Below are 17,296 nucleotides of genomic sequence, written 5' to 3'. Positions count from 1 at the left end.
TAAAATAGTTTTATTATACTCGAAAAAAAAAAAGCGAAACTTATTTTAAAAACAAATACTTTACACTAAAAACTAATTTAAACAAACATTTGAATACACTTTTTACTTTAACTGATCATTTATATATGAAAAAACATGGTTTCTTTTATGATAAATGATACTAAAGTTTTCAAAAGTGTAAGTAAAACTTTTTGTTTTTATAAAAGTCTAATCTACATTAGAGAAATGAATGATTCAGTTGTACTAGAATATTTTATTCCTGTCCTTTAGCCCAAGTTGATGAAAGAAAATAAAAACTTTTATTAAAAAAAAAATTCACACCTTTTACAAGAAGTAAAACATTTTACACACCTAAAAACAAATACTGATTTCTAAGCTATATATATATAAATAATATTCAAGTAGCATTACAAGGTAACTTATGAAATTAAACATATAGAAATGATTTACTAACATCACTTGACAATGTTTTAAATAAAAACTTGCTAGCTTTTGAATTTTTTCTTTGTTTTCATCAAGTACACAAAACTGCATTGTAATACAATAAAAAAACAAACATTTTGTTTGATTATAATTTACGCTTGGTTTAAGAAGTTTTAGTAACATAAGCAAATTTACACTGCTTTGTTCATTTAAATTAAGTTTTCTTTTAATTTTTTTAACACTTGTGTTCATTATGCAGACAATTTTAGTCTAAAGAAATTTCGAACATCATACTATAACAACAAAAAAGTTTTTCAAACTTTTATGTTAAAAAAGCACTGTATTTAAAAAACACTGTGTTTTTAAAGAGTTATGTAACTTACAAAATCGTAAATAATATTTTACATGAACGTTTTACAGAAATAAATTTAAATAACCATGTAAGAAACATAATAAGACCAAAGTAATTTAAAAATTCACTTAATCTTGAACCAAAAAGTTAGCAAATTTATCTAACTCTTAAATCCTTTATTATATGTAAATCTTTTTTTGAATTTCCATTTTAAAATGTATTGTGTACAGTAAATATTTATCTCTGCACTTTACATATCAATATTTGACATTGTTAAGTAATAAAAAAACAAACCTTATTATATATGTATATATGTTTATATATATAACTTATCAAGAAAATTCGAGTTTCAAAATAGCAGAACATATGTTTTATAAGAAAAATAAAATTGATTTTACTCATTAGTTTAGGTTTAAAAATTGCACTTTGCTAAAGAATGGTACAAAAGGTATATAAAAAAAACAAAAAACTTTATGACGTAATTGTTAAATATTGTAGAGTACGAATTATCAGTGCGAAAATTAATTTTCTATCTAAACAAACAATTAAAATTCACACAGTTATAAGTAAGTGACATTCAAATACTTTAGAATTTATTGTATTTTAAAAGGAGCATTTTCATATGTCGACAAGACGATATGAATTCACTCCTCGTATTTAAACAACCATCTTATTTCAACGCATACACAACGGCCGTTGTTTCTTTTAAGTACAGCCTACAAACAGACTTATTACCATCTGCTATTGGCTGTGCTGTTTTTTCACCTCCAAAGTTATTATAAAATCAGTGTTTTCGAGCAAATTATGCTTCATATATGAACTATTTCTATTTCTTAAATCTTAAGAAAAACTTTACTTTTTTTCAAATAAATATACGAACTTTACTTTTTACAATAATTATGTTTATATAAAAATTGATAAGAAAAAAAAAAAACTCTTGTTAAGAATGTTTATTCTGTGGTAAAGTAGTATAACGAACAACAAGAAAAAAAAGCGCTTAAAATAGTTGGTCTTGTCCTAGGACCTGGTGTACGAAAAATCTTTCGGCTATCGAGTCGTACACCACTTAGGTACAGTTTAATGTTAAGTCTTTTATTTGAGTCAAAAAAAAACTTTTATATTCAAAAAATTATATTCTTAGAATACTTTATATGATAAAAACTATTTAATATTTTTACATTAAACCTAGCTGTTAATTTTTTTTTGAGTTAAGTCCGTCAAGACCAGATGCTTGACGTTGTAAATCTAAAAAACTACAGCATTTACGACCGCTAGATTTACAAAAACCCAAATATTTGCATCTAAACTTCCTAATTTTTTGACACAGTTGGACTTTAAATTAAATTTACAGATTTCTTAACCACGTAAATAGTTTACTTAGCACCAACTAAAACATGCTTTGAATCTAATAGTAATTTAAAGTTTTTGCTTTGTTTTTCTAAGGGTTTGGAATTTGGATTGCCATCAGCTAAATTTAGCTAGCTGAGCTTAAGTTAAGGTATGTAAGTTGTAAGATCAATTATAATTTTAGAACTAAGGAGAATCGATATTCTGGTTAATTCCCTAACTTAGTATACGTTTGAAGTTGCTAAACTTGATTAGCAACATATGCTTATTTTGAAAGTTACAGTCATCAGAAGCCTGCTCATCCACTGCAACTTGTCTATTTGACAAAGATGAAGTTGTCTTCGCATGTAACTACACCATACACCATAACTAAATACCACAAAAAAGATAAGAATGGTGACTTTATTATTATCTAAACTAAAGGGAATAGTCTTTATGCTATTCAGTTTTTATGTTTTTCAAGTACTGTTTAGGTGCAGTTCTTAATATTAATTAGAACCTTAGATAGTTTTGGCAAAGTTGCTGCCCATAGAGTTAACTATTGAATGTATTTTTAAAATCATTTCCTAATTTTAAGTTTATTCAATCTGTAGGTATGACACCCAACAAAATTATATAGTCCTATTTGTAGTTCAATTAAAAAAATCATTTGCTTTGGTATTTTAATTAATAAGTGGAACTAATTTAAATAAAAAAGGTTGTTAATAGTTTCTATAAGAATTTTTATAATTATATGTGTATTAACTTAATAAAAAAATAAAGTTCTTATTCAGAGCTCAGGGTTGCCAAAAAACCTGTAAAAATCTGGAGTTTGATAATTTAGGCTAAAAAACCTGGAATTTGAGAAATTTTGAAAAAAAAGACATGGAATTTTAAACAATTTTATATGTTTAGTCGTAAAATTTTGATTTGACACAAAAATCTATCATATAAACAAATTTTTGTTATCATCAAATTTTTTTTTTTTTGTTAAAAAGCGCATTTAAAGTAGCTTTACTGTATCTTTTCAATTTTTTATAAACTTAACTTAATCTAAAAAGAGACCCAAAAATGTGTACTTTTAAAAATCTGAAAAAAAATTAACTGCACTCTAGCTGTCCTCCAAATAGTTGTATGTAAGTGTTTTTATTATATCTTTGTTCGTTTAAAGGTCAAAAAAATAATCTCAAACTTTTTCCTTTGTAAAAAAAAATTAGAGTGTAGACTAAATATTGCAATATTTTGTAGGCTGGAGCATGTGAGTTTAAGCTGGATACTATTTAAATGAAATATTAATCATAAAGTTAAGTTAAATGTTAGGTCTTAGTTTAAACTAATTTTATTTATTCGAAGGAAAATGAGAGTTTCTGGAAAAAAACATTAAAAAACTAGGATTTTAAACAATTTTTAATGTAAGATGATAAAATTTAGACTAGATAAAAAATATCTGTTATATGCTGTGAAAATTTTGAATTTTTTAATGTAATTTTTTTTTCAGGGGCTTAAAGTAGGATTACAGTACCTTTTCAATTAATTTATGTACTTTCAAAAACTATATTTATACTTGAAATTTAGAGAAAAACTTGCAATTTTAAAAGCTTTGATAAAAATTAGAAAACCTAGAAGAAACTTGTGAAATAACAGTAAAAAAAACCTGCAACTAGTTTTCTTAGTATTAAAAAAGGCTTAAATAAAAGATAATACAAAATTTGAAATGTGGTAATATTTACAAACTATTTGAGGAAGTCATAATAATTTTTTTTAAGACTCAATAGCATTTAATTACATTATTTAGTTACAAAGTTTTAAAGATTCTATTCGAATAAAGTTTTATTATTCAACTGAGAATCTTTTTTGAACTACTTCAATCAAGTGAAACATTATTTTGACAATAAAGTGGAAAAATTTGAAGACAAAGTTTTTATAGCAATTCGAGAGTTCCTAAATTTTTATGTTATGTAAAAATAACTTTGTGAATACTTATACATCCTGTAGCACTACTTTAAGCATCAAAATCTAGTTTGTATTTAGATAAATTTTATGTAAGCCTTATAGTTAACAAAGTTTTCTGTTCCTAAAAATGTTTTAAAATCAATAATAATAACAATACTAGTATTTCATTTACTGCAGGGGCTGGCAACCTTTTGGTTAAACTCAAATTCATAAAATAGTGTTTAAAAGGCTACCACTCAAAAAATTGTTACATATTTGAAAAAAAAACAGTTGTATGTATTAATTATTAGATTATGATAGTAAAAAAGTTTTTGTTTTAAGACAATTTAAAATCAACTAAATATAGTTATTTTTAAATGATTTTTTATCATTATCTCAAAAAATATTTATAATTTTGAAAAAATAAGAAATTTTTTTGTAGGTATTAATTAGTCCTACAACTATATATTCAATATTTTCTAGTATATATTAATTTTTGGTTCATTCAGTTCAACTCAAGCTACTTCAAACTTTTTGAAGACTTTGATAAACTCAGGATTACATAATCTAGTTTAATTTTTGTTATATTCAGTTTAGCTTGAACTATTAAATAAGACTTAGAATATTTCTATTTAAAATAAAAACTAGACTTGAATTATGATATAAAATTTATTTGTTTTATGAAACTCTAATTTGTTTTAAACTTTTAGTACTCAAATTACATGCAAATTAATTTTCTATTCTGTATTTACCCTGTGCTCAAATAAGAAAACTTAAATAAAATTATAAACATAATAAATAAACTCTAGCTGATTCAAGCTAGTTTTAATAATAATGTTACTTTGTAACCCTGTAAAATTTAATTAGTTAATATTTAAGGAGTTTTGATATAAAATAGTAGTGTATCTTATTAGAACAATTTCTGATTATTGTTTTAAATATTATATTAAAGCTGATATCGTAGATATTTTTCTAGCTACTAGATGATTTGTAGTTACTAACACATAAGAATTAATTTTTTTGAATATAAAAAATGTTATATAGATTCCTACATTCTTCTTTATCATTAAATATCCTTCATTATTAAAATTAAAAAATAAAAATTTGTAAGTTTTTCAAATATTTTATGATTTTTAGTGAGTTTTTTTTTTCATTTGAAATAAAAAACATACACTTCGACTGCTATCTTTATAAAATGTTTTATTTAATTGTTTTGTTTTATAAACTGATTTAAGAGCTTTAAATTACCTTTACAAATTTCAAATATAAATTACCTTGAGTTTATCTATACCTTATTTTTTACAAAACTTTTTCATACAAGGATTTATTTAAAGGAACTTTATTTATTAAAATATACTTCTTTATGCTCTTTTCCATTATAAACCATTGTTTGTTTTTTAAATGGTTGTTTATGCCCAAAACAGTGATTTTCACTATTTAAAAAGTTGTAGGTAAATCAAATATAAATTATAAAGTTTTAGTAAATAAATTCATTTACACATTATTATCATATTTAAACTTATATAAACGATTAATAATTTTTTTATGTAGTTTTTCAAATGAATTTAGTTAGTTTTTTTTTCTAGACTTAGAATAATCGTTTAAATTTACTTCAAAAACAATGCAATCAGGTTTGTGTTATAATAAAATTTCTATAAATATAAATAAACGAAGTAATTATGACAACTAAGTTTTTTAACTTGTAAAAAACTAATTTTCATCAAACATTTTTCCATCATATAAATTTCTTTTTTTTAATTTAGGATTTAAAAGTTATTAGAACCTGAAATTAGCTAACTCTAAAGTAGATTTTATGAATAAAAGTTGTTTGTTATTGATGAAGATATTTTTTTCTAAAGTTATAATACTTAGTAAAAGCTACTATAAGGATTGGCGTAGAAAAATATATCATTTGGATGTCACAGAATTTTAACAAACATTTATTAATTTTAGAGTTTTTTGTATTTAATTAATGTTTTTATTTTCTTACTACAAAGTTTTAAAGTGTTATGTTTAAAACATTATAGTTTAAGGCCATAGGGGGTGGGGTAAACCATGTTTTTTTACAAGTTGGTCTGATTTTATAGAGTTTTTTCTAAGCTTCAAGATGCTTTTTATTGTTTTAAAAAATTCGAATATTTTTTTGAGATATGACCAGTCAAAGTCAGGCTGCATAATAGGTTCCCAATGGGAAGGGAAAACTAAAACAGCAAAAAAAGACTATTTCATTTAAAATCTATCTCCTCCTACATTTTTCAAGCAATCTTCTTCAAACTTTTACAGTCTAATCTTTATACATTAAAAAAAAACATTACTTTGGAAATAAATAAATTTATTGTAAAATTTTTATTTTGAAAACAAACACTTTTTTTTTAACTTTTGTGATAAAATTTTTATTTTTTACAATTACTAAAAATTTAAAGTAACATTTTTTCCTTTTATTATAAGGACCGTTTCCTGAAAATTGGAAGAAGATTGCTTGAAAAATGAAAAAGGAGATGGATTTTTAGTGAATTTCAAAATTTCCGAGAAATTTGACCCCAACAAATTTGTGATCCATATGTTTATATCAGAGAATTTTTTTCAAAAAATTAAATATCTCAAAAGTTAAATGACATTTTTGAATTCTATAACAACTGGCTTGTAGTTTGTACTTAAAGCTTTCATATAAAATCCAAATTTAATTTTTGTAAAAAAATGTTAGACCCCCCCCCCCCCTTGGCCCTTAAAAATGCTTAAGTAATTCGAAGTGACTTGGAATTTTTTTGTTGAAATTTTTTTTTTAAGTTACTATGTTAATTTATTTGTTTGGTGATCTTTATTTTATTAAGCTATCGAAGATAAAGGAATTACAAAGACATAGATTATAAAACCTGTTGTCTTCTTGTTATTAGAATATTGTTAGACCAATTCTATAAATTAACTTATCCTGTTTTACTAATTTTCAATAAATTGAAACTAAAATGTGATTTATTGAAGTATAATGTTTTAATTTTATCTAACATGAAATAAAGACCAAAAGCATGTTTACAGTGAGTATAGATTTAGATAATCCTTTTAAATTTGCTTTCATTTAGCTTTACTTACAATTTTTGAATGTTATCTCAGAGATTAGTTTTGTTCAGTCATAAATATAAAAAAGTATAATCAACAAATAATTTTTGAAAACCAGCTTTAGTGATAATTTTTTGTTATTATTTTGCAGAAAAACCTTAAATAAACTGTACAGGAATTATCAAATTTAGTTTTAAAACCTTGTGCTGTTTTTTTATATCTTTTAAAAAAAGTTTCTCACTGTTTATATTAAAAAAGTACAAGATACAATTTCAAAGTTTTTCACATTACAAAATTTTAAGTCTTTCAAAAAAGTAAGTTTTTTGAATTAGCTTATTTCAATTAACTAAACCTACATATTTTTACAGGAATAAAACCCTCGCCCCTTGGTATAGCACTTGTTATTGGGTTGCTTGTGCTGTCTGGTGTTTACTTCATGACCAGCAACAACGATCCGGACATAGTCAGCTTGAGGAGCCTGTTGATTGCCAGCATTGATGTGGCTGAGAAAGGGGGCGACCAAGTGAGTTATATTTTAATTACTAAATGAAAACTTGTTCAACTCTAATAAGATGTTTTTTGAACATTATAATTTTAAAAAGCATCTTTTAGTTACCAGCATAACTGTTTGAAACTTTTTATCAATATCACTAATAAGTTTATCTTACTCCTAAATTTATCTGAGCGATAGTCTAATTTTCTCATTGAACTGCTTAGGTTTTTTTTGTAATAGTTTTTCATATGCTTAAAGCTAGAATTTTTTTTTGTAACAGTCAATAATTTCGAAAGCAGGGACTGTTGTAAATGGTTGTAATTTAAAAAACAATGCTGCTGTAATTGTAGTCAGCTAAAATATTTTTAAACAAATTTGGGTTGTTGTTTCAATTTTTATCTTTAATGTTATAGCACAAGCTATTTTTTTAATGTAAAGTTTCATTTCAATGTTATCTTCTTATTCTTTTCGTGTAGTTTTATCAAAAAGATTAGTATTAATTTTACAAAATAGTATAATGGTTTAGCATTTTTAGTAAATTCCTACTTAACACTATATTAATTTATTATAAAAATAAACTTTTACTTAACAAACATTTATAGTTTTAAAAAAAATAAATAACTGTTTAAAATTTGAAAAATACTCTAGAAAATTATAAACTTAAGACAAAATTTATAGAATAAAGTATATTTACTATCTATTTGTAAGTTGATAATAAATACATTTAATCATTAATAGGTTATGATATTGTCTTGTTTTCTTTAAAATTTAATTAGGATTATTACTGATTAGTGATCTTTGTTTAAAGCGTTTTTTACAACCTATCAAACATAAATAACAATAAAGTTTATATTTAAGTTTCCTAATAAATGGGTAAAACAATTTTAAACTACTCGTATTTAGAATTGTTACAAAAATTTTTATTTTATAAATGCATTTGTTTTGTTACTAAAAGTATTTACTTCTATTTTCAGTTATGTGCTTTTTTAGTTTTCAATGCTTATTTACAATTTTTTATTGCTATATTCTATTTAATTTGCCTACAATTAACAAAGTATGGAGCATTAAATGAAGTTGTTTAACAATTTTAAGTTAATAAATTACCTTAAATAATTACCGTTGACAAAAAGGTCAACGACGTAAAACAATTACAAATTGAAATTTAAACTTAAAAAAAAAAGATCTTAAGTAAAATTGAGCTTCTAAAATTATATTCATACAACTTATAAATAAATTAGAGAAAAAAAAGTTGTATATATTGTTAACTTTTACTAATTAAAACAATTATTTTATTTAACACAATAAATATATATCTACAATAAACTTTATGACACAATCGTACTTTTTGTTATTTTTTTTCCAACTAGATACATGACTAAGTTTTCCACCGGAAGTGTGTGAATGACAGTGTACTTTTACACAAAAGTTCATAAGCAAGTTAATTTTGAAATAAAACTTAAATTTGAAACAAACTAACACACTGTTGAATTCATTCTATTTAACATACTGTCAAGGTGCGAGCAATAAGGCTGAAGAACGACGAGCTGGGTGCGGAGAGCAAGGGTGACACGCAGGAGGGCGCCAAAATGCTGGTCACCGACGGCGATTTCGCCAGCAACCGCGCCATGAAGTACCCCCTCAAAAAGGCCTTTCCCAATGTTTTCGTGAGTTGATAACATGTCTTTGCTGGTCTAAGTGCTTTGCAATGTTGTAAACTTTAGAGGTGTAGTAATATAAAATTGTGTTAGTTATATTCGTTTTAAGTAGTTTTTTCATAAGGCTCAACAAAAATGTCTTGATTAGGTGTTGAATACATGCATATGTTTTATTTTTTTTGAATTAGGGCAAATTTTAAGTTTAAAAAATGCATATTTAAAACTTAAAAAAATTGTTGTAATTATCAGTGTTATACAAAACTTTCAATATAAATATCTTTTTCCAAATTATAAAAACATTTTAATAATTTACTTTTATTTTTTTATTTTAAGAATTAAATTTTTAATTTTTTTTTACATTGTCTAACTAACTACTTCTGTTCAGGTACTTTTCAAAGTTAAAAATTATTTTTTTAACTTTTTGAAAGTATAAGTTAATTACATGGTAATTTGTAAGGTTTTTTTTTGAAAAGAATACTAATATGCTTATTAAATCAAATTTTAATTAAATTAATTCTATAGGAAACCTGATAGCCAGTTTGAAATTTACTGATTGTGCATTAAAGATACATTTACAATTTTTAAATAAAGCGCATCATAAGTATTTTTAGATTACATAAACTAGAATGTTTTCATATCCTTTTATTTTTAACCAGTATTTATTTCGGCCATCATCAACAAAGTTAAGATGTTTTATGCCATCGATAATAAACAATGAACTTCATCGCACGACCAACAACAACAGCATCTGAGACAACCTACGACCGGTTTCATCCTTTTTAGGACTAAGTAGTGAGTCCTAAAAAGGATGAAACCGGTCGTAGGTTGTCTCGGATGCTGTTGTTGTTGGTCGTGCGGTTAAGTTCATTGTTTATTACCTATACTTTTATTTTTAAATATTTTTTATTGTTACTGCTTTTTAATTTATATTTTAAAACCTAAAACTGATATTTCTTAAAGCATTTAAAGCATTTAAAAACTAAAAGTTTATATAAAGTTTTTAGTAAGATCAGATTTATTATCAAATTAAATTATTTAAAGTTTTATATAGTTGACTTCTTAGTAAAGTAATCAATTTTATCTATTTACTATTCAGAAATTAATCTATATATACTATTTTTAGACATTATGTAGCTACTTTAGACTATCTTCCTTTATTCTACCAACATATGTTAACAGTGAAGTTACAATTAAAACTATATTTTGAACAGTTACTTTAGACTATCTAAATTTGTTTGAAATAATTATTTTTTAGAATTTTATTAAGTTTGACAAATATTAATTACTTTCGCACACATAAACAGCAAGTTATCAACAATTGAGATGCTTATATTTTAAATTGACCACCAAACCTGACCAGATCGTGTCCGAGGAGAAGGACGAGGACGTGGAAGACGTGATCCCGGTGAAGACGACCAACGCGGAGGTAGACCTCCTGGCCATGGGCGACCAGCTCGTTCACGCCGATGACGTCACAGTGTGGATCGACCCGCTAGATGCCACTCAGGAGTACTCGGGTGAGCTGAAGTTTCTCTGAAATCATTAAAGTTTCTTTAAAAAATTGTTGAAATTTGTTTAGTTTTTTAAAGAAATGCAATGATAACAATATACCAGATCATGTAGTGATTTGCATTTTTTTTGTAAATCAGTGTTTTGAAAATGTATTTGTTAATATACCAAAAGGTACATTAAGATAAAGACATTGTTTTTATACTCTGAATAGAATATACAAGTTAAGTAAATTTTACAACATATATAGTAAACTCTATACAATTATGGCTATTAGAAATTTTACAAAATACTAAGCTTGTTTATACAAATTCATCTATTATTAATCTAAAATATAGCTTTAGTAAAGTTGTAGAGTTAAACTTTGTTACATAATTATTATTGAATGGTAAAAGCTAAGATAAATTACTTTATGAAAAAATAAATAAACATAATGCAAGTATAAATAAAAAAATACTTAATTTCTAACCCATAAGTTTTAGTATAAGTAAAATCTATTTCATTAACGAATTATAATACATACACTTGCCGTTTATTTAGAGTTTATTTTGATATTTTATGATATAAAATTTTTATTTACTTTGTGTATTTTTAACTACGGTTAAATTTTCTTCAAAATTTTTTAATGTTTTAAGTCTTAAAGTTTGTTTAAGTTGTGTTTTTCGAATAATCCTACTAAATTAGGATTTTATTTTAAAACTGTTTAAATCAAAATTAAACAAACTCAATTTTTCTTTAGTTATTTTAAGCTATTGTTAAGTTTATGATCTATTTCGACTAAATATATCCACCAATGTTAGAAACTTTGTTAGAGAGTACGCTTAAAAAATAATATGAATAAAAATAGGAAGACTCGAGAAAATCTACAAAATGAATAGAAACTTTTTAGCTAGATTTATTTTTAAACTAAAAAAAATAAATCAACTAGTGTTTTCTACATATTTATAATTTTACATTGACTTATATGTTTTTATTATTAATTATACTTATATAAATTTTTTACCAAAGTATTTACTAAAAAAGTAACAGTTTGTTTTAAAGAAGCTGTAAATATCAAAACTCAATTCTTAGAAATAGCGTGTTGACTTAGTAGGTGTATAGGCTTTGTAAATTTTTCAAAGACACAATTTGTTTGTATAGCAAGTAGCATTGTAACTTTTACGCAGAAAATTTACGTGAGTACGTCACAACAATGGTGTGCATCGCAGTGGAAGGAAAACCGATCATCGGTGTCATTCACAAACCATTCACCGGTGAAACTGGTTGGTTTGACTTTTCTTTTAATTAAATTTCAGTTAACATTTATTTACAGTGTTTAAAAAATGTATAGGCGAACACACGTGAACAACTGTTTTGGTCAAGTATATTTTATTTTGATTTAGTTTAAGTAAATTTATCCAAGCAAATATATCATGTAGACAATAGTTGATATTAAACTTATGAAACTGGTTAATCGCGTTAAATGTTTTGTACAGCCTAAGGCTCCTGATCAGTTTACATAAGAAAACGTTCAAGTGCTTAACTTGAGTTGTCATCTTGAATACTTATCTATTTAGTATTATTAGATACAAGTATTATTTTCGGTTAAATTCGAAATTACAATTTAAAAAAGCTAAATCTCATAAATACTAATAGTTATAGAATGAGAAACACTGAGGAAAGCAAAAAATTTTTTTAAAACGTCAAAATTTTGTGTTTGAAAGTTAAGTATACGTTGCAACAAAAGCAGTATTGTTGAACCTTTACTGCAGTTTTTAACAAAAGCTCTTTAATGTATTCATAAATGGTAAAATCTTATGACATCTATCTTATTTTTATTTCGTTACTTTTTGGGTTAACTAAATATTAAAAAAAAATGTTGTACTAAAAAAAGTAAAAACAAGTATACTTTGTTTTATTGATAAAGTTTTAAGTAAGTTGTAGAACAAGATCTTGAATTTGGTTGGTTTTTGAAATATAATTCCATTTTTATATTTTTCTTCTAGCAAAGAAGTAACAAAAATATACTCAGTATTTATTTAAAATTAGTGATGTAGTTTTTCCCAAGACCTAATTTTTTTTTGGATAAGTTAAAAAAATGCTTGCTTTGTAAATTAGTGGAGCTTTGAAATTTTAATTTTATTAACAAAATGATAGATTTATAGAAAACTTCAAATCTATTTACTAAATTTAATGTCAGCAGTATGGAAATTTTTATTAAAAGTTTGATTCTAAAAATTTAAAAGATTAACTTTACACTAAAAAAAAATCTTCACCTGACATGATGTCCTGTTAATTTTGATTTGTTAAAAAAATTACAATTATTTGAACACTTACAGATGTCATCAACACAATATTTGTTATTTTATTTACCCATAAAATTTTACAAAACTTCCATTAAATATCTAACATAACTATTTAACCCTAGCTTGGGCTTGGGTAGGCCACGGTACCAATGTGGAGTACCAAACGCCACCCAGTGGAGAACAGGTGATAGTTTCCAGGTCGCACGCCGGTTCAGTGGAGAAAGTGGTCAAAGACGCGTTTGGTGAACAGGCACAAGTCACACCTGCTGGTGGCGCTGGTAAGATGAAACTTATTTTATTATTATTATTACAACGCAGTTTTGTTTTTCCTGATGTATATAAAACTTTTCTTACACTAAATATTTTTAGTTTATTACAATTGATATAACCATAATTGGTGAGAAGAAACCTGTTTGATATAGATACAAAGCAGTATTATCTTTCCTTTTTAATTTGAAGATTTTCTTACCTCAGATTTTCAAGTCCTACTGTTAGTTTAAGTGTAAGAAATATTATATTCTGATGCAAACCAGTTGTAAAACTTTTTTATAAAAATTTTCTTGATCAAATCAATCATCTGTTTTACTGAGCCAACTGTTTAACTTCTGCAAACTTTAAAAAATTAAAACAATTAATTATTTACTATAGTATTTGTTTTCTTAGTAATATTTAAATACGGACTTAGAGTCATATATTTAAATAGTTTGCTGATATCTACTTATGCTTAATGGAAAACTCAATACAATTTTTGTAATAAGTTTAAAAAACGTAAAAATACAAAAATAAATTAAAAGTAAAGAAGTATTATCTTTCTTACTAATATTTTATCTGTAAAGAAATGTTTAATGAAACTCGAAACAGCAATGTAAAATACTATGAGCTTGAAATTGGCAAACTTGTCTTGTGAGTTTTGAAAAGAATAAAAGCAACACGTATTAAAATACGAAATCGCAATTTATTTAAACGAAACACGTGTAAGTTGTAAATGATGAATAGAAAATGTTTCGATAATAAATAGCCTATAGAATTTCGACTACAAATATTTGTTATGTAAAAAATTGTTGCCTTGTAAGTAGTTATAAGACTAAATTGTATAGTAATATTGTTTTTCAATGATGCTTAACAAGTTTGTTTTGAAAATTAAATGTTAAACTGAATGAGTAAGTAATATCCTTATCGAATAAAAAAACTAAACAATTGAAATTTTATTTTTAACATAATACTTCTTTTAGTCACTATTTCTAAAACTTATATGGCTTGGATAACTAGTATAAACAACTCTAGAAAAGTACGTGACAAATTAAGTTTTGTTTCGTAAAGTTATCTATTCAACGTATTAAAATCTATATTTATAGACATTAATACTATTAGTATATACACTGATATATTTGAAGCTTTCAAATAACGATTTTTTAAGGCTTAATTTATAAGTATCACTGTAAAATTTATGACATTACTTTAAAAAAATCTATTCAAGCAGTTTAACGAACCAAAGTCGTTTTGCTTTAATTAAGTTAAAAATTAGTATTTATTTTTATTTTATTTGAGTATTTTAAATGATCAAACCTTATAAGTATTTTATTTATTCTAATAAAAGTTCAGTAAAATTTTAAAAATCAAAACTTGCACTATTAACCAAAAGATAGTGTTGCTGCTTAACAAGTATTATTTTTCTTATCAAAGTTACCATTTTTTTCTTTTCCAAACAAATCTGTCTCCAACAGGCTACAAAGCGCTTGCGTTGTATTTGAAAGCCTTGAAAATATTTTATCGTTCTATAAAAGACAAAATACAATTTTTTTAGAATTAAAATAACTTGCACCGTTACTCAAAAATACTCAACTTTTTTCTTAAATTAAATCTGACAAAGAAATTCAAACTCACCAGGATACAAAACACTGGCGTTGTACGACGGAAGCGCCACAGTGTACGTGCACACCACCCTCATCAAGAAGTGGGACATCTGCTCGGGCAACGCCATCTTGGACGCTACGGGCGGGTCCATGACCACCCTGGACGGGCAGACCATCGACTACTCGCCTGGCAACGTGAAGAACGAGGGCGGGCTGCTGGCGGCCAAGGTCAACCACGGCAGGTACCTGGAGAAAATGGGGATTGCCCTAAAAGGAGCCAAGTAAAAAGATGCTGGGGTATGTGTGTATGCTTTTATTATGGTTAGTATGACTTAATGTTTAAATAATTGTTTATAATAACGATTGTAATTAATGCAAAAGTGTTATGTACAGTATTTATTTATTTTTTGTTTTTAATATAAAAGTTGTAGCAAAAAAATCGAAAATCATCAAACTTTTTGAAGCTTTTTTGTTTCAGTCTTTTTTTAACAAAAAAAATGTAAATTTTTCTTAAAATGAATAAAAACTTTCTATTCAAAAAAAAAATCTAATAAAAACGTATGGAAGCATAAATAAAAAGTTTTCTCAAAGAAATGCAGTTTTCGATATTTTTCATATTTAAAAGTTTTTAGACGTTTGTCATCTAAAATAATTCATACCTGTTATAGTACTTGTATTGATTTTCTTCTAATTTAATATTCATATTAAAGTTATTTCTAAAAGTTTCTTTACTAACAACAAATACTTGTATTAACTTAATTGTTATAAATATTCTAAATCTAATGGTACTTATTTTTATTAAAATGTTTAGTTAAAACCATAAAAAAATTTACTGTTTTTTTTAATTTATAGGCAAATATAATACTTTGTACATTTTTTATTTTAATTGTAATTTTTACATAAATATTTTTATTTTTATTATTTTATGCCACGACAATGTAGTACAGAGTGTATATAAAATTTTTCTGCTTTTTAATTTGTATACATTCATAACTTATGTATTTCTACCCTTTCATTTGTTTTAGTAAATGAAGTTATTTTTTTGTAAATTTTCTTAATCCATTTATTTTTTAATTGCTTTTTTCAGTTTTTATATAATTTTATACACAATACTCCTATTTTTAGAACATATTTTTTTGTGTTATAATATTTATCTTCTTTTGTTATATATTTTTCACCAACAATTTATCACTTTATTTAAATAAATGTATAGAAATAGTTTACTACAAACTAATTAGGTTGTTACAAAAAAAATCTATTTCTTATTGAAAACTTATGTTCTGGTAAAAGGTCTTGATTTATTTATTTACAATTGTAGAAGTGCCATAAAAAAAAAACAGTCAATGAGTGTTGAATGTAAATGATTAATTATTAAGATTAAATTGTTAAGATTAATTACTGTTACAAGTACAATAAAAGATTGAAATATATTTAATTTAAAATTGTAGATTAAAGTTTTCGTTTGACTATTTTAGTAAATTTTTAAAGATTCCAAATTTGGCTTACTTTAGGGCAGGGGTCGGCAGGCAATTGGTGCTCACGGGCTAAATTTCAAGTTTCAAAATCATCGCGGGCCGAAGTTTTAGTTTTAGTCACTTTTTAATAGTTTTTAGGTTTAGTCACACTTAATAAAACATTGTTTTAGTTTTATTCAAGATATTATTTTTATTTACTTTATTGATTAAAACGATTTTTAGCTATACACAGAAGGCATTTTTAAATTATACATATTTATTGAATAAAATTTACTTTGACTAATATACTTTAGTCGTAATAAACTATTTACTACTTTGAAAACTTAATAAATTTAATACTACGTGGCCACTCTATGACAAATATTAATGCTTTATTAACTAAAGAAAGACAAAAGCATGATTTGTTTTAAACTCCTAGTAACCAATCAGTTAAAAACTGATTTTGTTCATTTCATCTAAGTAAAAATAGTAAAACAGCCTGAATCTTTCACAAAAAACTTTAAAATGGTATAAGTTAGCCTGGTGTTTACAAAATTTAACAGAAGTCTGAGAATTTATAAGTGTAAGGCAATTTAAAAACTTTTATTAAATTTTAAATCTATTAAACAGTTAGACTAAACAAAAATAATTTTAACACAACGATAAAGAAAAATAAAAGTTAAAAAATGTGTTAATCTTAATTTAACCAAAAATAACAAACAGCTTGATTTTTATATTTTATCATCTTTTTTTTACTGATTTATTTTGTGAAAGCTCGTTTTTCCTGTGTGGTAACCATGGTATATGTAAAATAAATAAACATTTTTTTTGTGCTATTTTTAACCATTAGGAAGAATGTAAACACAAAAACAGGTCATTAATACTGTGTTATTATGTATTCTTATTCTTAGTAAAAGTAGTTTCGTATACTTTTATTAAAAAGCAAGGTATTGTTAAGAA

General features: G+C 24.7%; 1 protein-coding gene across 2 annotated transcripts; it reads left to right on the top strand.

Moving 5' to 3' along the window:
• The first annotated feature begins 2,409 nt into the window (after positions 1-2,409).
• LOC145842105 (inositol monophosphatase 3-like) lies at positions 2,410-15,526 on the top strand. 2 transcript variants are annotated; one of them, XM_082949489.1, is made up of 7 exons: positions 2,410-2,518; positions 7,456-7,610; positions 9,095-9,244; positions 10,596-10,752; positions 11,911-12,006; positions 13,152-13,307; positions 14,917-15,526. In XM_082949489.1, exons 1-7 carry the CDS (start codon positions 2,452-2,454, stop codon positions 15,165-15,167), a joined length of 1,032 nt encoding a protein of 343 aa, XP_082805615.1. In that variant the 5' UTR covers positions 2,410-2,451; the 3' UTR covers positions 15,168-15,526. The 2 variants fall into 2 exon arrangements, with proteins under 2 accessions (XP_082805615.1, XP_082805616.1); XM_082949490.1 differs by lacking the exon at positions 2,410-2,518 and adding an exon at positions 5,620-5,664.
• Positions 15,527-17,296: the final 1,770 nt, after the last annotated feature.

The sequence above is a fragment of the Thalia democratica genome, chromosome 8 (genome assembly GCF_965202585.1).
Source record: "Thalia democratica chromosome 8, ktThaDemo2.hap1.1, whole genome shotgun sequence".
NCBI classification, from domain to species: domain Eukaryota; kingdom Metazoa; phylum Chordata; class Thaliacea; order Salpida; family Salpidae; genus Thalia; species Thalia democratica.
This window is presented reverse-complemented; position numbering and strand designations above follow the sequence as displayed.